This window comes from Crotalus tigris, unplaced genomic scaffold (genome assembly GCF_016545835.1).
Source record: "Crotalus tigris isolate CLP2741 ecotype Arizona unplaced genomic scaffold, ASM1654583v1 scf7180000018563.1161478300:1536566, whole genome shotgun sequence".
In the NCBI taxonomy this organism is placed as follows: Eukaryota; Metazoa; Chordata; class Lepidosauria; order Squamata; family Viperidae; genus Crotalus; species Crotalus tigris.
The window spans coordinates 686,342-709,008 of record NW_024097077.1 but is presented as its reverse complement, the minus strand read 5'-3'; the positions used below and the strand labels follow the sequence as shown (position 1 = coordinate 709,008).

Sequence of the window (22,667 nt, the reverse complement as noted above, 5' to 3'; positions counted from 1 at the left end):
TCTGGCCGCGAAGAATACATAGAATATTAGAAGACTGCTATCAGGTCACCCCTAGTCTTTCTCTTCTCTAGACTGGCCATACCCAATTCCTGCAGCCGTTCTTCATAAGTTTTAGTCTCCAGGCCTTTAATCATCTCAGTTGCTCTTCTCTGCACTTTTCCCAAAGTCTCGGCACCTTTTTTGTAATGTGGTAACCAAAACTGGATGCTGTATTCCAAGTGTGGTCTTACTGAGCCTTTATAAAGCGGTACTAATACTTCACGTGATTTTGATTCTATACCTGTTTATGCAACCAAGATTGTATTAGCTTTTTTGGTTGTTGCTGCACACGGCTGGCTCATATTTAAGTGCTGTCCACTAGGACGATTGTCCACAATAGCCTCCGACTGCTATTAATTTTTTATCAGGTCTACAAACAAGATGCCAGCTTGCTTTTGGACAGCTGTGTTCTTTGCAATAAATCCTGAACAAGAACCTAATTCTTTTTCTTTTCCAAGCAGGAATGCTTCTTTCACATCATCTCCATTAATTCCAATTAAATCTAAAATGGAAAGTTATTGATAACTGTCCCAAATTCTATTTCTGGCATCAACATAGGGAAAATAAAAGGCAGCATGGACGATACACTATCTTTTTTCCTCATATATGGCAAAGGTTTATAAAGCTTAACAGAAATATGGAAATACATAGGAGGACTTTCGTTTTGAAAAAATCAAAAACACTTTGTCATGGACCATGCTGAATCTTCCACATCTGCTCCGGCTGTTCCTTAATCTGATTATTCATAGAAAACACGGCACAAGTAGATTTTATGCAGGAAAAAAGTTTATGCAAATATCTTTTCTCTCTCTCTCTGACTGACTCTTCAAGTAGAAAATGTGATACTCCACCAACAATTTAAGCATGCACATGATTTCTATAGGAAAACAGCTTATCTGGCAAATATTCCTGGAATAGAAACATACTTTCCCCATTATTACTGATTTTCTGGGACTCCCTCCAATACCGGTTCAACCTCTGAAAGTTCATCTAAAAAAACCCCCAGAAAACATCCTTGGAAGGAGAATTTTTCAAGACTGACACAGGTCCCTACGGAAAAACGAAGAAGCAGCCATGTCATTTTCCTCCCATTGAGAACTAATGCAAGAACTGTGTGGATACCGAGCACATTTTGATTAAGCAACATGCAAGCTAGTTTGGATGGGGGGGGGACCCCAATCAGGCCCCTAAAAGTAAACCTGGTTTTATCTTGGATTCCCAGGAGCCCTTTTTGTTTCCTCCCAGCCCGAAATGAACCATATGAAACATTGTACACAGGTAGCCCTCCACTTACCACCCCAATTGAAAGCAACATTTCTGTCCTTAAGGGAGACATTTGTTATGCGAGTTTTGCCCCATTGCATGACCTTTCTTGCCTCAGTTGTTAAGCGAATTGCTGCAGTTGCTAAGTTAGTAACCCGGCCGTTAAGTGAATCCCCAGGGCCTCTGCTTCTCAGGAGGTCGCCAAAGACGACCCCGGGACGTGGCCGAGGTGGCGCAGCAGTTAGAGTGCAGTCCTGCAGGCCACTTTAGCTGACTGTGTTCAGCAGGTCAGCGGTTCAAATCTCACCGGCTCAAGGTTGACTCAGCCTTCCATCCTTCCGGGGTAGGTAAAATGAGGCTTCCATCCTTCCGGGGTAGGTAAAATGAGGACCCGGGTTGTTGGGGGCAATGTAAATATATATATATATATATATATATGATATCTGTATTTGGTGTTCGGGTTTTCTCCCGCGTAAAATTGGAAGTGTCTTGGCGACGTTTCGACGAAGTCCCATTCGTCATCTTCAGGCTGGTGTTTTCAGCCTGAAAGATGACGAATGGGACTTCGTCGAAACGTCGCCAAGACACTTCCAATTTTACGCGGGAGAAAACCCAAACAACCAAAGACCTACATACAAACACCCGCGAAAATCTCAGAAAACATATATATATATATGTGTGTGTGTGTGTGTGTGTGTGTGTGTGTGTGTATATGTTGGGGCAATGTAAATACACACACACACACACACACACACACACACACTGCTTACTGGTGTACACCGCTTAGAGCAGTGTTTCTCAACCTTGACAATTTTAAGGCATGTGGACTTCAACTCCCAGAATTCCACAGCCAGCAATGCTGGCTGTGGAATTCTGGGAGTTGAAGTTCACATGCCTTAAAATTGTCAAGGTTGAGAAACACTGGCTTAGAGAGTGCTTGCACTTAAAGCGGTATATAAGTCTCATTAAATAAATAAATAAATAAACATCCAAATTTGGATCACGTGCCCCAGGGGATGATGATGATACGTGAGAAGTCACTTTTGTCAGGGGCGGTGTAACTTTGGGCGGTCGCTAAACGAAGCGCCGTAAGCCGAGGACTCCTCGCCTACGAAGGCTCCGCTCGCCGGGCTTGGGCCGGCCAGCCAGAGGCGCCCTTTCCGGGGGCTTCCCGGCCGCCTTAAGCGGGGGAGAGTCCCGGCGAGTCCCCCCCCCCACAGCCCCACGGAGGGGGAAGCGCCCAGCCCGGCCCAGCGAGCCTCCCGGGGTCCCCGGACAGCCGCCTCCGCCCGCCCGCCCGGCCTCACCTCTCGCCAGCGCGCACAAGCCGCAGACCAGGAGGCTGGGCAGGACGGCGCCCATCTTCCCTTGGCCGCCCTCACCGGCGCGGCGGCGGCGGCGGCGGCCCAGGAGCCGAGGCAGGGGCCGGCCGGGGTCGGCGGCTCCTCGGCTGCCTGCTCATGCTGCTTCCGAGGGGGGCGGCTACTGGGCCGAGGGCGCCCGGCGCGGGCGGGGGACGCGGGCCCGGCCCTCCGTCCTCATCCTCCTCCGCCTCATCGCCGCCGCCTCCTCCTCCTCCTCCTGCTGCAGCCCAGGTGGGGCTGGGGGCGGCTTCCCCGCCGGCTCGCCGCCTCCTCCTCCTCCTCAGGCTTCCCCCTCGGCTGGCTGGGAACCCGGGGCGGCGCAGGGGCGCATCCCGTCTCCGCCCTGGCGCTGCTGCTGCTGCCGCTGCCGGGCTGGCCGAGGCGGGCGCCTCCTCCGCCTCCTCCTCCGCCTCACGCAGCCGCCTCCAGAGGCGACGCGGCGCTCCTTCCCTCCCTCCCTCCCAGCCAGCCAGGCAGGCAGCCGAGGGAGGCTCCGACGGCGCGGGCGAGCTCGGCCCCTTCACGCCGCCGCCAGGAGCCGCCCCTGCCGCATTCCGGAGGGACTCCTTTGCCCCCCCCAACCCCACGCAGGAAAGCGGCGTCCGCGCGCGCTCTGGCCGCGGCCTGGTCGGAACTACTTTCGGGGCAGGCGCGCAGGCACAAAGGCGGCGCCGCTCGCGCCAGGTGAAGCGTCCCGCGGCGGAGGGGGGACGGGGGAGGGGCACGGGGGGGGGAGAGGGGAATCGCCTCAGAGCGCCGCGCCGGGCCGGCCGGGCGAAGCGGGATCGGCGGCCAGGGAGCTGCCCGCCCGCCCGCCCGACGCCTTTCTTCCCGAGGAGCCTGGCTCGGCTTTGTCCCCTTTGTCTTGCAGGGGGCGCCGCGCCCGGAGCGAGCCCGCCGGCAGAAAACTCGGCTCTGCTCGTTGCCCCGGGACCTGCGTTCCCACGCACGTCGGGGCCGTACACGGGTCTTGCACGGGGCACCAGCTTAAGCGACGGTTGAAGGACGCGTGTTGGGCCGGTGGGTCTTTCCACGGCTGTCTGTGGACCCCGCCGCCGCCCCTCCCCCTCCTCTGCAACGAAGCAAGGCTGAGATCCGGGTTAGGAGTCGTGTGAAGGCAGAGAAGGGTGTCAAGGGGCAGGGAACGGAGAGCCGAGCCGACCGGCCCGGTTCCCTGGCCGTTGCAGCCGCTCAGCCTGAAGAAATCCAGGCGTCCAAATATGTCCGCACCTTGTGTCAAAATCACCCCGATGTTGGCTCCAGGCTGTAGGAAGAGGGGATCCCTTCGTCCCCCTGAATGGGGAGTGGAGGATTAAATCCAATTGCTGAATTTGGCTGGATCTATAAGACGAAAGTGTTCAGGACTTCATCTTCATAAATTCTTAATCCTTCATAGCTAATAAAGCATCTGAAAGGAAACACACTGGGAGGGTTAGAGAGAAGAAGGAAGAGAGCCTTAGCCAAGGAAAGAGCATTTCCAGGTTGGGTCTTTGGCTGGAGAAAAATCTCCAAACAACATTTTATTCCATAAGAGAGTTTTAAAGGAAGTGGAATAGAATGGAATGGAATGGAATGGAATGGAATGGAATAGAATAGAATAGAATAGAATAGAATAGAATAGAATATAGTAATGAAGAATAGAATGGAATGGAATGGAATAGAATAAGAATAAAATAGGAATAGAATGGAATGGAAATAGGAATAGAATAGAATAGGATAGGATATTGGAATATAGAATAGGATAGAGAATAGAATAGAACAGACATAGAATGGAATGGAATAGAATGAAGAATAGAATAGAATAGAATATAGGAATGAAGAATAAAATAACATGGAATGGAATAAAATAAAATAAGAATAGAATAGGAATAGGAGGAATGGAAATAAATAGAATAGAATAGATGGAAACAGGAATAGAATAGAATAGGAATAGAATGGAATGGAAATAGGAATAGAATAGAAAATAGAATAGAATAGAAAATAAGAGAACAGAATTTAGAATAGAGTAGAATAGAATATAGAATAGAAACTTTGTCAATTTGAATATACACTAATCGGCATACATTAAATTGAAATTTCACTGCATACAGCTCTCAAAGGGTCACCACCTCCAATATACACTACATAAATACGACAAAAATAAATACAGAAAATACAGAATTAACAATATAGAGTTTTTAATGTAATAAATACAGGGCTACAGTACCTTTCATTAATCCTAAAATTATTTTGCACTTTTTGCGTTGATAAATGTATTATTATCACAGAATACAACATGGTTGTATTTACAAAAATTTAAAGCACATTTTTCTTAGTATCAAGTCACTATCTGTTGGGTCTGCTCACTCAAAAGCTTAAAAAAAGCCCCCTGAATTTATAAACTTAATTGCAGGAAAGTTGAACCTTTATGAACACCAATCATATTTTTAAGTCCCCCCCCCCTTTTGTTCAATTGTGTCCAGTTTCAGAGACTGGCATGGCAAGGTTTCCCAGAGTGGTTTGCCATTGTCTTCTGCTTAGGGCTGAGAGAAAGTAACTGGCTCAAAATTACCCAGCTGGCTTTGTGCTAAAGATTGGACTAGAACTCAGGGTCTTCCGGTTTTTAGCCTGGTGCCTTCATCACTAGGCCAAACTGGCTTTCTATTATAAGTCCTTGAGATACAATCCTAACAGAGACTGCCCTTCACTATTGTGATATGTGATGCTTGTAATGCAGTTGATCATATGACCAACCCTATTTACGACCTTTATTGTGGTCATTAAGCAAACCTATGGTTTGCTACCAGTGCAGTTTGGCTGAAAACTAGAGGTAAATGCCAGTTTTCATCAAAACCACATTAAAATGTCATGTGATCATGGGACGTTGCAGACGGCTGACTCAGTTGTCCAGTGTCCGAAGCGAGTCACGTGTCCATGGAGGAGCCCAAATGTTGGAACTTGGAAGGCAATTGGACTTCCCAATTTAGAAGATACAGTTGTGTAAGGACATCAAGAGAGCCAGTTTGGCCTAGTAGTGGTTAAAGGTGTTGGCCCAGAAGCCAGTAGACCATGACTACATAAGCCATGAATGCAGGTTGGCCTTGGATTTTGCGGTGGTTCACTCAGGGCATGTTTGCACAATCATAACAAGCCAGTCCCATTTTAACCAAGAGTGCTGTGCAGATGTGGGGGATAATGTGTGCGGTTCAGGCAGGGCACTTCATAAAAGAGGATCAATTAAGTAAATTTCTTTCATTCACCCAACATACGTGGTGCAGGACAGGCTAAAGAAACATCTTTATTGGAATGACTCTCAATTACTTACACAAGCTGATTGGGTTTGCACGTGCCTAGCTCATAGTTAGCCAAATCATAGCTTATTCAGTTAATTCAGTATGCTGGTTAATGACTACAGTAAAGATTGGTTTGATCCATTTATCTCAGACTTTTTTAAGCTGGGCTGCGGCTAGTTTATGATGTGATTTTAGAGCCGTGTTCACAGTTTAGCATTATTTCACAACTGATAAAGGTGAGTGTTTGATGGAGGAAGTACAGGCTGATAAAGGGTTAAGGACCCCCCCTTCCCCATTCTCCTCCTCCTCCTCCTCCAAATTGTTCTCATCTGAACAATTTCCATTATGTGTGATACCATGTAAAGGTGGCAGAACTCCGAGATAGATCAACTTAGAAAAAAAACGAGAGAAATTTTGGCTAGAAGCTTAGGCTGTGTTATCTGTAAAGCAAGCCAGTGTTCTTCGGCAGCTCAATTATTTATTTAAAACATCAAGACATCTGGAAAACTTAAAGTTTCTTTTTTTCTACCTTTTGGGAGTACTTGAGTCTTAGTTGACAAAACATGCTTTTGTTGTTGTAAGGGGATCAGGTTTTAACCACCAAACCCTGAAACATTATTTTCTTTCAGTTTGCAAAATGCTCCACAGATGGACCCCATTAGCTCGCCCTACGAATCCTTTGAAACCACAGCAGTTGTAAATGTCTTTCTGCTCTGAAATCTCTAGTGGAATCCGGGATTTTGCAGGACAGGTTCCAAAATATCGCGTCGTGCTTTTGAAAATGGAAGAATCGAATGGCGTTTGTCATGTATCAAAGTCTGTTTCTCCTGGAATAAAAGTAAAAATAAATAGTGTTTCAGAATATTTTTACTACAAGCCGTCCTCAGCTTATAGCCGTTCGTTTGGCAACTGCTCAAAGTTAACTTGGCACTGACAAAAGTGACTTACAGACATTTCTTGCAGCATCCTTACGGTCACAGGAGACACGCAGAGTCAGGCCCCATTTTACAATCTTTTCGGGCACAGTTGTTAAGCGAATCAGTGCAATTGTTATATGGTTTCCTGCCTAAGCAGGGGGTTAGACTAGAAGATCTCCAAGGTCCCTTCTGTTATTCTGCTTTGTTTTGTTAGCTTTTATGTTCTTTCCTTAATTAGCAGCCTTGGATCAAGTATGACCAACGTGGACACGTCTGCCATCCCAGGCTCCTTTTCTTAACAGAGGAGGAGGAGGAGGAGGAGCAGGCATCCTTGGGTCAAACGTCTGGCCTTTCTTGGGTGAAAATGTACGGAGGTTGAGTTAAGTTCTCCAGACCCGCCATCGGAAGCCATCAGCTTCCTAAAAACAACCGTGATATAATAAGAATGACATCCTGTCCTGCTCATTCTGCTTACAGTGCAATTTCCAAGCATTTTTTCCAAGGCAGATTCCCTCAGAGGACATTGCGATACCTACCTTTCTTACCAGGGAATAATCCAGAATTTGCAAGACACACCTTAGAATCTACAGAATTGTTGGAACGCAACTAGACTGAACACCTTCCTTTTGCAGCCTACAGCCTGCGGTATCCGCAGGGAGGGATGCTCACAATTCAAGTAATGGTCACAGCCATTGTCAGCCTACCGAGTCCAGACAGGAAGCACAGCCAGAGGGACGAATTCTACATTATTGCAAGGTTACATTAACAGGAATTTGCAATCTGAAAGTACATTTCTCTCCTCCCTTCCCCGTCACCTTCACAACCCAAGAAACGAGGGAGGGTCCCTGGAGAAATGTTTAGCACTCCCCCCTCACTCCTGGCTCTTGGAAGATGGTTCCTCTGGGTGCAGCCCTTCCAGCTGTCTCCCAAAGTCACTCCCTGCACCGTGACAGCTATGAATGTGAGTTTGTGCAGGGCTTTGATTGCACAGCTGGGCCACCATCTTGCCTTTTCTGACTGCCCTCCCTGCAAGTGGCCCTGTCTACAAAATCCCAGACATGAGATGGGTCACATTGTAGGGGAGATGAGTGGGTAGGTAGATAGATAAGATAGATAGATAGATAGATAGATAGATAGATAGATAGATAGATAGATAGATAGATAGATAGATAGATAGAGGATGGAAGGACAGATAGAGGATGGAAGGATAGATGATAGGTAGATAGATAATGGATGGAAGGATAGGATGGATAGATGATAGATAATGGATGGAAGGATAGATTGGATGGATAGATAATGGAAGGATTAGATAAGATGGAAGGATAGATTAGATAGGATGGATGGATAGATGAGATAGAGGATGGAAGGATAGATGATAGACATAATTGATGGAAGAATAGGATGGATGGATGGATAGATGATAGATGATAGATAATGGAAGGATAGATTGGATAGATAGATAGATAATGGATGGAAGGATTAGATAGATGGAAGGATAGATTAGATAGGATGGATGGATGGATAGATAGAGGATGGAAGGATAGATTAGATAGATAGATAGATAGATAGATAGATAGATAGATAGATAGATAGATAGATAATGGATGGAAGGATTAGACAGGATGGAAGGATAAATTAGATAGGATGGATGGATGGATAGATAGATAGATAATGGATGGAAGGATTAGACAGGATGGAAGGATAGATTAGATAGGATGGATGGATGGATGGATGAGATAGAGAATGGAAGGATAGATAGATAGATAGATAGATAGATAGATAGATAGATAGATAGATAGATAGATAGATAGCATCTCTGAAGAGTTCCACTGAGAAGACACATTCTAGGTATTTGGTATCTTTTTCAAAGTGCTGTAGCCCTTAAGCATTTTTTCCTAGTAGGACCAGGCCCTTCTGTAGCTCAGACTGCCAGGACAAGAAATGATGAAACCTGGATAGGGGTTATCTGGTAAGCTAGTTTCCAGAGCTCTTTGTTTTGCTCCTTAGAACAGTTGTAAAAAAAAGTTGGAATGCCTTTAAAATCTCAAAAGAAGTTTACAGAGGACAAACAAGTTCTTGGAACGTGCAGAGTGCAAACACGAAAGAGAAGACCTCCAAAATATCTTCCAACTCTACGATTCTATGAAACTCCCGATTTAATCTCAATTTATTAGGAGATTTTTCTTCCTTTCAAACAATGCATTGCTACTCTGTTTTCCAATGCAAACTTCTCAAATAAAGCAGTTGTGATTTTAGTGCTTGGAAGAACCGGGGAACATTGAATTAGCAATTTGTAACATCCTGTAGTGAAAAATCTTTCTGTCTTTCTAGAAACCAGAAGCATGCAAGGATTTAAAAAAAAAAAAAAAAGCCAGGAAAGGCTCTGTCACCAGTCATTCAAAGTCCTGGCCCGTTTTTATGTGCATTTCAAAACAAGCATCCCCTCTTAGTGGCAAACAACATGAGTTTGGATCTATGTGGTTTCATGTTTTATCTGTTTGTATGGGTTTTCTTTGTATGGCACAGAGTCCATTGGAGTTGAGCAGCTAGAACAAATTTAAATAAAAGTTATAATCCACTGCGTTGAGATGCCTGGAGCATATTCCCAGGAAAGTTGTATACAGTATGTGCCTTCACAGACTCACAAACAAACACACCTTGTGTTGAAAAGGAAGAATGGCAAAAAAGAAATGAGAGACTCAAGGAATTACCTGTCAAGATGTAGTAGATAGGATTCTGGCTTTCTTGCAGTTAATGAACTAGTTAACATCCACAGCGCAATAAATCACTTTGGCCTCTTCTTAATTGCCCCTGTAATGAACGCTAACTTGGCTCTTTCCTAATGAAATTGGCTTTTGTAATTCCTTTTCTCAAATCTCAGCACCTCAAGAGATCAGCTGCAGAAGTGTTCCCCTGTGCTGAAAGAGGATCCATTCAAATTGTGAACGGTTCTTGACTTCTTATTCCCATCCCTTCCGTAGCCGGGCCTGGCATTTAGAATTGGGAATTTCCTCCCTGTCGTCAGCCTGCCTCGTCCTCCTCTTCCTCTCATCTCATCTGGATGTGAAATTGTTGGTGTGTGCAGGCGCAGATGTTGGCACCTTCTGTAAATTAGCCCATTTGAGGTACTTTGGGTCAAAAATGTCAGTTGAAGGTTATAGACACAGAGATGCAAGTGTTTTAGCAGTACACAGGTAACCCTCAACTTACAAAAGTCCCTTTAGTGACCGTTCAAAGCTACAACAGCCCTGAAAAAAGTGACATGGCCGTTTTTCACACTTAACGGCCATTGCAGCCTCCCCAGGGTCATGTGATCAAAATTCAGGACTCCTATTTATGACGGTTGGCAGTGTCCCCCAGGTTCCCTTTTTTTGTGACCTTATAAGAAGCAAAGTCAAAGGGGAAGCCTGGATCCACTGAACAATTGTCTCCCTTAGCAACAGAGATTCTGGGCTCAGTGGCGATCGTAACTTGAGGATTGAGAGACGTGGCTTCTCACGTAGAACCTATAAGCTGGAATTCCCCAAAGGCCTTCCAGCGTTCAGCGCCCCTTGCTTGCTTTTTCTATCACAACGTTGATCTTCCTGTGTGTGGCAACCACACCGTTGTTATCTCTGCTCTTTCAACACAGGCCTTAGGAAAGGCGCCCATCGCAGGCCCCTGCTCCCCCCTCTCCCCGGGATTTCAAGAGAGAAAGCCAACAGAGGTGAACTCGCCCACCTTCCTCCCCAGGATGCCCGGCAGATCCTGGCCAGGCCTCCTTAGGCAGAGTCTGAAGCTTCCTGCAAGACGGCATTCTGAGTCCTTGCAGCGACAGGACCTCTTCTTTCAAGCCCTCACTGACCAGCCCAGGGTCAGCTTTCGCCACTGTTGCCCTGCCAGCCCACGGAAGGCCCTCGGGTGTGCCGCATGGATGGTGCGCCTTGCAAAGGGGGTGGCTCTTTGGTGGCAGTTGTGATCAACAACTCGAATTTTTTTTACCCCCACCCCAACAGATACAGGTAGCCCTTGACTTACAACCCTTTGTTTAGTGACCGTTCCGAGTTACAACGGCACTGAAAAAAGTGACTCGTGAGCATTTTTCACACGACCCTTTCAGCATCCCGACGACGACAGGATTTACATTCGGGAGCTTGACCACTGACTCACATTTATGACGGTTGCAGCATCCCGGGGTCTTGTGATCCCCTTTGGTGACCTACGGCGGTTGTAAAATGGGGCAAAACTCACTTCTGGCTCGCTCAGCAACGGGAATTTGGGACTCAATTCTGTCTATACCTCGAGGACTACTTGTCCATCCGGCCAGGGTAATTTGCTGAATTGCTTGTTCACTTCTTCCCACCCCCTGCTGTGTAAGAATTGTGCTTGTGTGTCTGCCTTCCACTCCTGGCAACTCCATGGACAAGCCCCTGCAGTTTTCCTGGCTGTGTTTTTGGAAGTGGATTATGGTTGTCTTTTTCCCAGGGGCTGAGATGGAGCAACTGTCTGAGATGAATGAAGGCTCCCAGTCTCCTGGTGTCTAGCCTGGTGCCTTAACCACTGCCCCAAACTGGTTCTCTCATCAGGATGATATTTCCTCATGAACCCTGCTACATCTCTCTTCCTATTCACCGTGCTCTAGAAGAATGTCTCAACCTTGACAGCTTTGAGATGGGTGGGCTTCAACTCCCAGAATGCCCCAGTCAGATTGAGAAAGCTGTCAAGGTTGAGAAAACTACTATGGGGTATCAATATCCAATGGTAAAGATCGCTCCTTACAGCTACTGTATCAGCCAAAATAGGAGTCCGTCGCTGTGAATTAACTGGAACTAAACTTTCAGACTACGCTCACATAGGAAGCGATAGATTAGATTAGATAATGATAGACAGATGATAGATATAGCCAAATAATGATATAGATCAGTGGTTCTCAACCTGTGGGTTGGGACCCCATTTGGGGTCGAACGACCATTTCACGGGGGTTGCCAAACAAGGCTGTCCGCCATTTTTTTCCCCTTTTCTTTGGCCACGCCCCTGGCACCTGGTGATGTATAAGTGTTTGGGGGTCACCACAACATGGGGGAACTGTATTATGGGGTCGCGGCATTAGAAAGGTTGAGAACCACTGATATAGACTGATGATAGAAATAGATGATATAGCAGTAGCATAGATAGATGATAGACAGATGGTAGATAGATAGATAATGGTAGACAGATGATAGATAGATGATAAGCTAGATGGATGGATGAGATAGATAGATAGATGATAGAGTGCCGTCTCTGAAGAGGTCCACTGAGGACACATTCTAGATCACGGGTGTCAAACTCGCCACGTCACATGATGTGTCGTGACGTATCACGACTCTGCATTGCTGGCAATGGTGTGGGCACGGCTTCGGTATGAGGAAACCGGTCCGCAGGCCAGCAGTTTGACCCCCGTTCTAGATATTTGATATCTTTTCAAAGGGCTGTAGCCCTTAAAGCGTTTTTTTCCGGGTAGGACCAGGCCCTCCTGTAACGTGTTGGATAGAGACTGATGGTCAAGAACCAACTGGATATTCCAGGCTGGGGCACAGCTGCAGAAGTGCAGGTGGCCATCCCTGTTTTTTCTCTGTGTTGCTGCTGCTGAGTCTCCCTGGGAAAAGAACCAAGGGAAGAAGGGATGAAGGCGACAGTCACCAGGCCCGTTTGCAAGGGAATAGCCGCATCTTTTTAATCTTTGCTGCCCTCTACCGTTCATTTTATTGTATTTATGTAGTAAGCAAATTTATCATTATCATTTTAGCCACCCCATCGCATGGCGTTTGGGTCTCCAACCTGGGCTGTCAGCTTTCCAGCTGACAAGCTCAACATCTTTAACCGCTGAGCCACCGTGCCCCCCTCCTTTAGGTTAAACACAGCCGGCTGAAAATCCAAGTGACGATGAGTTCTAGTCCCACCTTAGGCACAAAAGAACCAGAAGATGCTTTGTAGCCTTTTCCAAATGGCATACTTCAGATCTACAATTTGAGTTAGAGGATACCTCTTGGAAAGCAGCACTCCAAAGGATTGAAAAGATCCGCTTCAAACCGATCACGAAATAGAATACAACGTATTAAAAAGGAAATGATTGTCCGAACACTGCTTGGATTTATTTTAAACCTTTTAAATCAATTCAAACTTTATTATTGCTTAAATAATTGACAGAAGAATCACTTCCAAGGGGGTGGGGAAATTAAGTTAAAAACTAGTTTAAAAATATTACATCTGAGCTGCAAGAATCTGCATAAACACTAGGGGGCAGCAAGGAAATAGAACTCTCCTTCTGTCGCCATCTAGTGGCTATTCCTGAGTTTTGTAGCTGCATACAGGCAACCTTGACTTCCGCCACAATTGGAGCCAGAATTTCCATCGCTAAGCAAGGCAGTTGTTAGTCACACCCATTTTTATCTTTTTTTTTTGCCAGTGGTGAAATGAATCACACAATTGTTGAGTGAGCCCAGCTTCCTCCGACTTTGCTTGTTGGAAGCTGGCTGGGAAAGCTGAGAAAAAATGGGGACGCCGTCGGTCACGCAAAGACCGGTTGTCACTTTTTTCAGTGCCGTTGTGATTTTTTTTAATGGGTTGCTAAACAATGTGTGTAAGCGGAGGACTGCCTGTACGGTGAGCACTAACATAAGCCAATTTCTTATTCCATATAAAGGAAAATGAGATTGTTAAAAACTGACAGCCTCACATATTAGCAGCTTTGTAGGCTGGCCCAAGGGAGAGACTGGTCAATTTCATCCGACTGCCTGCGCCTGGATTTCTACACCAGAAACCGAATAAAAGATCCTTTTCTATCCCAGCTATGTTTTTAAATGGAATCCAGCGTGATGTGGCATCCCAGCTCAATGCAAAACCATCCCAGCAATGACCTTGCAGGGCAGGGGATGGACAACGCTGGCCCAGGAATTCTGGGCGTTGAAATCCACAGGTTGTAAAGAGGCCGTGGTTGCCCACTCTGCAGAAGGGGGCCACGGATGCAGCTGCTGAACTCCTTCCCTCTCTTTAAGGAGCTGAAGACAGAAGGCATCTCCAGCTGAAGTGCTGAGGTCAGGAGATACTGGGACTGAATTCCACCCAATCACAGAGCAACTTCAGCATTAAGAACAGAAGGTCTGGTTTTTGCCGTTCTTTGGGTTACGCCAGTGTTTCCCAAACTTGACAATTTTAAGGCATGTGGACTTCAACTTCCAGAATTCCACAGCCAGAATCGCTGGCTGTGGAATTCTGGGAGTTGAAGTCCATATGCCTTAAAATTGTCAAGTTTGGGAAACACTGGGTTACGCTGTAGCCGACTTTAACATTCAAAAAATTAAATCAGCTCAGAACAGAAGGCAGAGCCAATTCTGGAGCAAAAAGCTGCCCCCCCCCCAGGTCCAAATTTTACACTTAACTAGTTTTGTTAAATGGTGTAAACAACCTATAGATTAGAGAGACAGCCTAGAGCAGGGATGGGCAACCTTGGCTCTTTTATGACTCGTGGACTTCAACTCCCAGAATTCCTAAACCAGCCATGCTGAGGGGAAAGGAAGAGGTTTCCAGGCTGGCTCAGGAATTCTGGGAGTTGAAATCCGCAAGTCATGAAGGGGCCATAGTTCCCCCATGCTGGCTCAGGAATTCTGGGAGTTGAAGTCCACCAGTCATAAAAGAGCCAAGGTTGCCAACCCCTGGCCTAGAGGAAAGTCTGTGTCAGCCATTAAGGAAACCCCAGGTCAGAAAATCAGAACAAGGTAAGAAAGAAACGGAAGATTTCCCCCACCTTAATTCTCTTGTGCACAAGAAGCAAGAAGAGAGAGACTCTTGTCAGCCTACCAAGATTCTGTTGTTATACCCTTTAAGGTAGTAATTGTTGTGTGTTTCCTAACCTGGCCAATTTGAAGGGTGGCACAAATGAACAGTTGCCTACGCATTGTTTGCTCTATGTGACTTTTGCACACAGTGTTGGCACTGCACTCCAGGACCCAAATCAATGTTTTGCCTTTTAAAATTCAAATAATTCTCCTCCTTGGCAGATATTTTTCATGCCAGGGCTGTAACAGACCAAAGGATGAAAGAAACTTGATCGACTCTGGAAAGAAGTGGTAGCCGAAGTGCTCTGATGGACGCTTATTTGCCCCATGGTGCCCAAAAGTGAATTACGGATGTACTCCTCAAATGAACAGGCTTGAGCTCCTACACTTTCTGCAGACTTTCTGGGTTGGGAAGGAGCAATAGGCCATCACTAGGCGAGATCTACCGTAGATGCATCATCAGTGAGGAAGGAGATCGTAAGAGAAAGCAAAATATTACAAAATCAATGTAACGTTGTGATTTGAGCGAGTAGGACTGCATTAAGCCGAACTCACTCCATCTTCTTTTTCCTGAAGGCCACACGCGGACCACTGAGGTGTCTCCAAGTCCCTCTTAACGTTCACATATTGGTGTACATGTCATTGATCAAGTAGTCCAGCCTGGTGTAGCGCTGTGGCTGGCGTGAGCGGAACAGGTTCCCCCCTATCAGCATCACTGCTAAGAAAAAAAACAGCACCTCGAAAAACAAGGCAGCAAAGAGGAAGCTTTGGTGACTCGGCAGAGAGAAATCGTTTCTGGCTGGGCTGCCGTCAGGGCTGAAGCCTTCCAGACTAAGTTGCCCATCGCTAAGATGGGAATTGGGAAGGGAAGCAGGTGGACCGCTAGGTAGAGTGGCTGACAACGAGCTGAAATGGGGAGGGCCGGTTTTGGAAAGGAGCGAGGGTTTGGGACGAGCGCCTCTGCGTGGCGGAAGAGTGGCCGCCTCTGTCTTTCCGGCATAAGGGGGGACACGGCTAGCAGAACTGTGAAGGGTTGCAGCACCAACAGTCCTGCCGGTCGAAGAGTCGAGGGTGGCAAAGGGCAGTTTAACAGCAGCAGATTGTTGGGTGGTGCTGGCAGGACTGCTGCTTTCACGCAGCAGAGACGAAGCAAAGGTCTCCCCAGTGTTTGTCCTTGCAGCCGTGGGATGCTTTGCGGGGCCAAAGAGCTCCTGTTTCTGAGAGGTCCTGGGCAAAGGGTCCGGTCCGCCCAGTGGCCTTGGAGGACCAAAGCCAGCTGCTTGTGGGGATGCTGGACTTCCGTTCACTGAAGAATGAGGGACTTTGTTTAAGGACGGAGCTGGTTTGGGCATCTCTTTGCCTAAAAAAATGAAACGGAAGAGAGATTATTCTCTATGCCTCAGCAAAAAACCAAAAACCCTCAAGACGCATCAAGACGCCATCACGAATGGGCCTTAAATCATTACAAGATTAATTCCGTGAATTTCTTAGAACGGAAAAACAGAGCCTCGCTCCGTTTTTTCATATGAAAGCTCAAAAAATGAATCTGAAAGTGGTTTGTCTGGACAGCCCTTTCTCCCAGAAATCTGAGGGCTGCAGATTTTGGCAGGTGAGTTGGAAATGTTTGAAACCATACAAATCTCATTGAAACCATACAAATCTTACAGAATGCTCCTATTGGCTGGTTCATGAATCGAGGATTACAAAAGATTAGAGAGTCACCCATTTGTCGAAACTATTGCCACTGTAATCATTTGGAAGATTCTGGTAGTCAGAATCCCGGCACGTCAGTCCTGGGGAAAGGAGCCCTCCACTCAAATTTAATTTAGCGCTAATAAGTGCTTAACGATCATCAATCAATTTAAGAAAGAAGTGTGATAAAGATGAGATTCTTCATAGTTTATATTCTATTAAAAGAATCTATCCTGAGACTCTTTCGAATATCATTGTGCTTTTTAAGTGTATGGCTTGCTTTCCAAAAAAAAGAACACATAGTATTTGTGGATAAAAGCTACCAATACATTCAGAAGGAATACCACTAGAAAAAGTTGAAAGGATCACACACCTCGGTTCCAATTTACACGAAAGCTGGGACACGACCGATGAAGTAAAGACAAGGATAGAAAAAGCTCGAACAGCATTCTTCAAAATGAAAAAGGTCTTCTGCAGTCACGACAGAAGCCTAAGACTGAAAATCAGGCTTGTCAGATGCTACGTATATTTTTCCTATCCTGCTCTATGGAGTAGAGAGTGGGTATCTGACAGAAGGACACCGGAAGAGACTGGAAGCATTTGAAAAGTGGATTTACGGGCGGCTGTTACATAGAAGCTGGGTTGACAAGATCAGAAATGAGGAGGTGATAAGCTGCCTGGGAAAGCCAAGGGAAATCATCAAAACAATTAAAAAACGAAAGTTAGAATATTTCGGACATGTGATGTGACACCTAGAAAAATACAGCCTGCTCCATTTAATCCTCCAGGGAAAGATGGAAGGCAAACGAGGTCCAGGCAGAAGAAGAACATCGTGGCTTCAAAATCTAAGGGACTGGTTTGGACAAAACTCTGCAGCACTTTTTCGTGCAGCTGCTGATAAAAACAGGATCACCAACATGATCGCCAACGTCCGATAACGGATATGGCACAAGAAGGAGGAGGATAAAAACTAAATATCACCATCAGGTAAGAATGCCACTGGCTTAAAAATAGTCACTTATGCATTACACTGTGTGATGGAATGTAGTCCAGGGTCGCAAGAGGGCGGGCTCTTTTTCTCCTGCGATTAGGGGTTACATTCCACCACACATTGATATATAATTAGCAAACAAATAGAATAATAACTCTGAAAAAAAAACCTGTTTATTTCCCCATGATATCAGCAGAAGTCACTACAGGCTCGATTTTGGGGAAAACTTATTTTTCTGGCGTGTGAAAGAAAAGGATTTGGTTTCTTTAATAACAACATTTGCTGCTTTCCATTTTTGAAGGGACGTCTGCCAAGTTTCACTTATGAAATCTTTTAAAGCTGGCTACAGCTTGGAGAATATAATGACATTTCCTACAAGTGACTGATTTAACTGGTCGATCAGTGGATTTTCATTTTACCTTCTATTATTCTGTACGTGAGCAATCCTAAGGCTTGCTTCACAGGACAGGTTTCCTGGGCAGGGAAATAAAAGTGATAGCAATTTGGAGGACCGCCTTTCATTCTGGTGTTAAAGATCACGTAGTTGCACGTCTTGTCATCTAGAAAGCATAGAAACAAAGAAAATGTATTTTAACAGCAGGTTTTGCACTTGTCTCATGATCATCTAGTACAGTGGTTCTCAACCTTTTTAATGCCGTGACCCCCAACTGGTCGTAAGTCGAGGACTACTCAACTGGTGCAGCACCGTTTGCAGAATGGGACTTTTGGCGGGCTCAGCAGGGCAGAGACAGCCTGGACAATTCCTATTGGCTTTTGAAAGCCAATAGAATTAGACTCTATTCAAGAGAGTCTATTCTATTGGCTTTCAAAAGCCAATAGAATAAAAGGGAGTAGCACAGCTAAGGAAAAGGGGGAAAAAATGGCGGACTGCGTTGTTTGGCGACCCCTGTGAAAGGGTCATTCGACCCCAAATGGGGTCCCGACCCACAGGTTGAGAACCACTGATCTAGTAGTAATTCCATGTGAGTTTTCTAGGTGGAGTTCTCAAAAATAATTAAATCCATAAATAAGCATAGAGGACCCACCACCATCTCAAAAGCCCCAGGTGCAGTTATTCAACCTGTCCTTGTGTTGCATCAGCATCTTTATTGGATGTTCACTCCTGCCTGCCTATACAGGCAGTCCTTGTTTAGTGACAGTCTTATACAGTGACTGATTGCAGTTACGAGGGCGACAAAAGGGTCACTTTATAACCAATCTTTGCATTTACATCCTCCAGAGGTCTGTAAAGCAAAGGAAAACTGAAAGAAGATGGTAAGCATACTCACAGTCTCATTTAACAACCACGTTGCTTAATCTCCAAGTTGTTGGTCCCCTCTGTAGTCACTGAACAAGGACTATCTGCAATTCCAACTTTTATTCTTATAGAGAAAGAATATCTTTTCACCAAACTCATGTTAAAAACAAATCCCTCCATCATTCTCCCCAGGAGCGCTGAGCAGTCTGCATGATCCCATCCTTTTTTCCAGGATCCAATCTGGGATCCTTTTTTATTCTCCTCACAATCCTGCGGATTGGATTCCTTAGAACCCAGTTCCAGTGGGGAAATTTAGACGGAATAGCAAAGAATTTATCCCGGATCCCAAGGGAGCTACACAAGCAAGGAAATGCAAGCCGAGAGCTTGGCTCTTAGTGCCCAGGATAAGGACCTTGTGTTTTTACGAAGGAAAAGAAAACCGAGGCAGAGTGGAAGAGGATGGAGACAGCCTGTGGGTGAAAGCCTTGGTAACTGAGCAAGTGGGCAGAGCAGGGGTCAGCCTGGGTCAGCGGCAAAAATGCAGCAGTACCAGATACACTGATGAGAAGAGGCATGTTGCATTTGAAGACTTTTTTGGGTCAGATTTACGTAGGTGCGCTCTCCCCAGCTAGTGCTATCCAGATAGGAGTCCAGAAATGTCTTACATGTAAGATCTTGGGATGAATTGTAATAAAGGGAATTGGGGGTTATTTAAAACTCGGAAACTATAAATATTAAATGTTAAATTTAAATATTAATGGGAAACTAAAAATTGGGGAAAAACTGATCAGGGCATTGTTTGTCTAAAAAGATTGAAGGTTAAAATGACTAAGATATGTATAAACTAAAAATTATTGATAAATGTAAAAAAGTTATTTGCATTAAATTGATATAATAAGAATTGTATTAATTTAAATGTGAGACAGTAAATACCCAGGGAAAAAGAGAGGAAATATTTAATGTCATAGTTTGTGATCTGTACTAAAGAAATTTGTATGTTATTGAATTATGAACCAACCCAGCCGCCACGTTGCTTTTCAAACATTTAAATGTAAAACTGGAAAATCAATTTTAAAAAATGTAAAAGAAAAAAAAGAGAAGTCCAGAAATGCATTAATCCCAGGAGCTGGAATCCAAAAAAAAGCCTGAGGAAGTATTAGCTCCCACACTGAGTTACATCCTCCTGACAGGTTTTTCTGACCTATTGAAGGACTCCTCAGCCCCCAGGGACGGGTGGTGGGCGAGCCTCCCTAAGATGTTAAAGCACAGAGACAGCGGTGACGTTGTTACATAGCTCTGGGGTTCTGGACAATTTGTGCTCTGGGAGCACAATTTAACACTTTCTTCCTGGACACCTGCAAGCAAGAGAAGGCCAAGCCATTGATCCTGGCCTGCGTATAACCACAGCAGACTCTCCGTGCAACCAAACGAAACAAGCACCATTATTGCAATGTGCAATAATGTAAATCAACCCCGTTATATACACAACAGTCCATAAAACCCCCAGGAGGCTTTATTTATTTATTTATGAGACTTATATACCGCTTTAAGTGCGAGCACTCTCTAAGCGGTGTACACCAGTAAGCAATGTATGTATATATATTTACATTGCCCCCAACAATCTGGGTCCTCATTTTACCTACCCTGGAAGGATGGAAGGCTGAGTCAACCTTGAGCCGGTGAGATTTGAACCGCTGACCTGCTGAACACAGTCAGCTAAAGTGGCCTGCAGTACTGCACTCTAACTGCTGCGCCACCTCAGCTTTCTTCTAACCATGGCACATGATTCTGCCCCAAATCTGTGGCTCTTACCTGTTATTCTTTCCAAGCAGCACATCTCCACGCAGGCTTCCCGAGACGGCGCGTAGATCGGATCCGTCCCCCTGATGCCTTTGGAAAAGGCTGCAGGGATGTCGATCGTGATGTTTTCCATCTTCTCTGAGGAACACTTTTGGGTCTGGGATGGTTCTACCAGGACCAAAAGCAGCACTGCCGATACACAGGCCAAGCACTGTGTGGTCCAGACAGCCATTTTTTCCTCTCGGTGCGATGGGCTCTGGAAAGTTCTTTTGTTCACAATTATTTTCTGCTTAGGGTGCAGGTATCCAAGATGGCCGGATGGCTCGAAATCCTTCAACTAAGGAAAAGGAGGTGATAATGGAGGTAAAAACACTGCAGAAGGAACTCCCATTAGTGAAATAATCACATTCCACATCATGAGTCAAAGCACCGGGTGTGTCAGCAGTTACCTGTCACAAAAAGGTTTGGCGTGGCATGACTAATTGGGAGGTAAAGGAACTTTACATCGATAAGAAATCAGCTTAAGGGAGGGAAAGAAAAGCAGCGTGAACTCAAGAGTGTTGTAACAACATTCTAAAGCAGTGAGAGAAGCTATGCTTTCCTCAAAGTCCTGGGATATCAAGAGGCTTGCTGCGACCCCAGATATGAAGAAGGAAAAAGCAATGAAAAGCCCGAGGTCATCTCCCGACATTATGGGAAAAAGTTCTCAAAACCTCCAAGAGACAAAGGTCCCAGTGGCTTTTAGGAGGAGATACTCTGACGGCAGGAAACAAAAAAGGGCAGAGAACACCCTGAGTGAAAAGGGCATTTGATGAACACAGATTTCTAGCCTAAGGCAAGGATTACAAGCAGATCAACTATACTTTGACGTAGGTAGCTACACAAATATGATAAATACACGAAAGAAAGGAACCTGACAGATCTTTTAAGCCAGGGATCTTCAAACTTCGCCCTTTTATGACTTGTGGATTTCAACTCAACTGTCACTCAACATGCTGGCTGGGGAATTCTGGGAGTTGAAGTCCACAAGTCTTAAAGTGGCCAAATTTGGAGACCCGTAATCTACATTAAGACCTGGAGGAACATTGTCCATGGGGTCGCAATGGGTCGGACACGACTTCGCAATTAACAACAAATCTACATTAAAAGGCAGCATCAACACTATACTCTCCATTGTCCCCAAACTTGGTCATTTATGTATACATTCAAACTAGACAGTGATGTTTTTCTGTGTCATCGATGTCTGTGTATGTAATAGTAGTAAAGTTGGAAGGGACCTTGGAGGTCATGTAGTCCAACCCCCTGCTCAGGCAGGAAACCCTACACCATTTCGGACAAATGGCTGTCCAGACTCTTCTTAAAAACTTCCAGCGTTGGAGCATTCACAACTTCTGGAGGCAGGCATCAGGAAGTTTCTCCTTAGTTCTAGGTTGCTTCTCTCCTTGATGAGTTTCCATCTGTTGCTTCTTGTCCTGCCTTCAGGCGCTTTGGAGAATAGCTTGACTCCCTCTTCTTTGGGGCAGCCCCTGAGATACTGGAAGACTGCTATCCTGTCCCCCCCTTAATCCTTCTCTTCATTAAACTAGACATCCCCAATTCCAGCCACCGTTCCTTATATGCTTTAGCCTCCAGTCCCCTGATCATCTTTGTTGCTCTTCTCTGCACTCTTTCCAGAGTCTCAACATCTTTTTTACATCGTGGTGACCAAAACTGGATGTGGGTATATGCATAATGGTCTCTTTTGGAGAGCTGAATGATCTTGATTCCATGCCTCTGTTTATACAACCCAGGATTGTGTGAGCTTCTTTGGCTGCTGCGGTTTTTGCCACGGTTGAAAACCACCCGTCGACCCCCCTTTTCGCCCTGGGTGCGCAGACTCGGCGTTTAGCCACAAGCCGCCTCCGTAGGAAGGCTGGGCCAGGGAAGCGGCCCCAGAAGAGGACTGGGGGGGGCGGGGAGAGGCAAAGGGGCGCGAACGGCCCTCTTTGGCCGCGGGAGAGACCCCCCCCGTGGCCCAAGGACTCCCTCTTGCCCCCCCGCTGCTCCTCCTGCTCCCCACCGACCCTCCTCCCCACCCCCGCCTTCTCCTCCCCTTCCCGCCCGGGCTCACCCCCAGCGAGGCGGCTCCTTCCTCTGCCCGGCGCGGGAACGGGCTGAGGGACGCACCTCATCCGGCCGGAGGGGGCATTTCTGGCCGAGGGCCGGATACAGACGCGGGCCTCGTTCCCACGACCGGCAGACGCAGGCGACCCCGGAGGACCGCCGACAGGAAGCGGAA

The 22,667-nt window shown here is 46.1% G+C and overlaps 2 protein-coding genes and 1 long non-coding RNA gene across 4 annotated transcripts in view; 1 reads left to right on the top strand and 2 right to left on the bottom strand.

Moving 5' to 3' along the window:
* LRP6 (LDL receptor related protein 6) overlaps window positions 1-3,065 on the bottom strand; it is a 59,381-nt gene extending 56,316 nt beyond the window's left edge. The window contains exon 1 of the mRNA XM_039354581.1: window positions 2,610-3,065. Coding sequence (XP_039210515.1) covers window positions 2,610-2,664 — 55 coding nt within the window. The 5' untranslated portion in view covers window positions 2,665-3,065. The remainder of the gene's footprint in view (window positions 1-2,609) is intronic.
* A 30-nt stretch (window positions 3,066-3,095) lies between these two features.
* LOC120313072 lies at window positions 3,096-6,783 on the top strand. Its single transcript, XR_005558030.1, has 2 exons — window positions 3,096-3,350; window positions 6,568-6,783. It is a non-coding gene; the product is annotated as an uncharacterized LOC120313072 (long non-coding RNA).
* A 6,175-nt stretch (window positions 6,784-12,958) lies between these two features.
* On the bottom strand, window positions 12,959-22,667 carry MANSC1 (MANSC domain containing 1). Of its 2 annotated transcripts, none has more exons than XM_039354579.1 (4): window positions 22,556-22,667; window positions 20,402-20,726; window positions 17,751-17,891; window positions 12,959-16,008 (listed from the first exon to the last, which is right to left on the bottom strand). In XM_039354579.1, the coding sequence occupies exons 2-4, from the start codon at window positions 20,619-20,621 to the stop codon at window positions 15,269-15,271; spliced, it is 1,101 nt and encodes a 366-aa protein (XP_039210513.1). In that variant the 5' UTR covers window positions 20,622-20,726; window positions 22,556-22,667; the 3' UTR covers window positions 12,959-15,268. The 2 variants fall into 2 exon arrangements, with proteins under 2 accessions (XP_039210513.1, XP_039210511.1); XM_039354577.1 differs by having other exon boundaries at window positions 22,500-22,654.

What these genes read in the sequence shown, in the direction of transcription:
- MANSC1 (XM_039354579.1), bottom strand. Translation starts at nt 20,621, where the DNA reads ATGGCTGTCTGGACCACACAGTGCTTGGCCTGTGTATCGGCAGTGCTG. An exon ending in CTGCTTGGAAAGAATAACAG is followed by an intron (nt 17,892 to 20,401) that starts GTAAGAGCCACA and finishes TATGCTTTCTAG; the next exon opens with ATGACAAGACGTGCAACTAC. An exon ending in CACGTACAGAATAATAGAAG is followed by an intron (nt 16,009 to 17,750) that starts GTAAAATGAAAA and finishes TCATTTTTTTAG; the next exon opens with GCAAAGAGATGCCCAAACCA.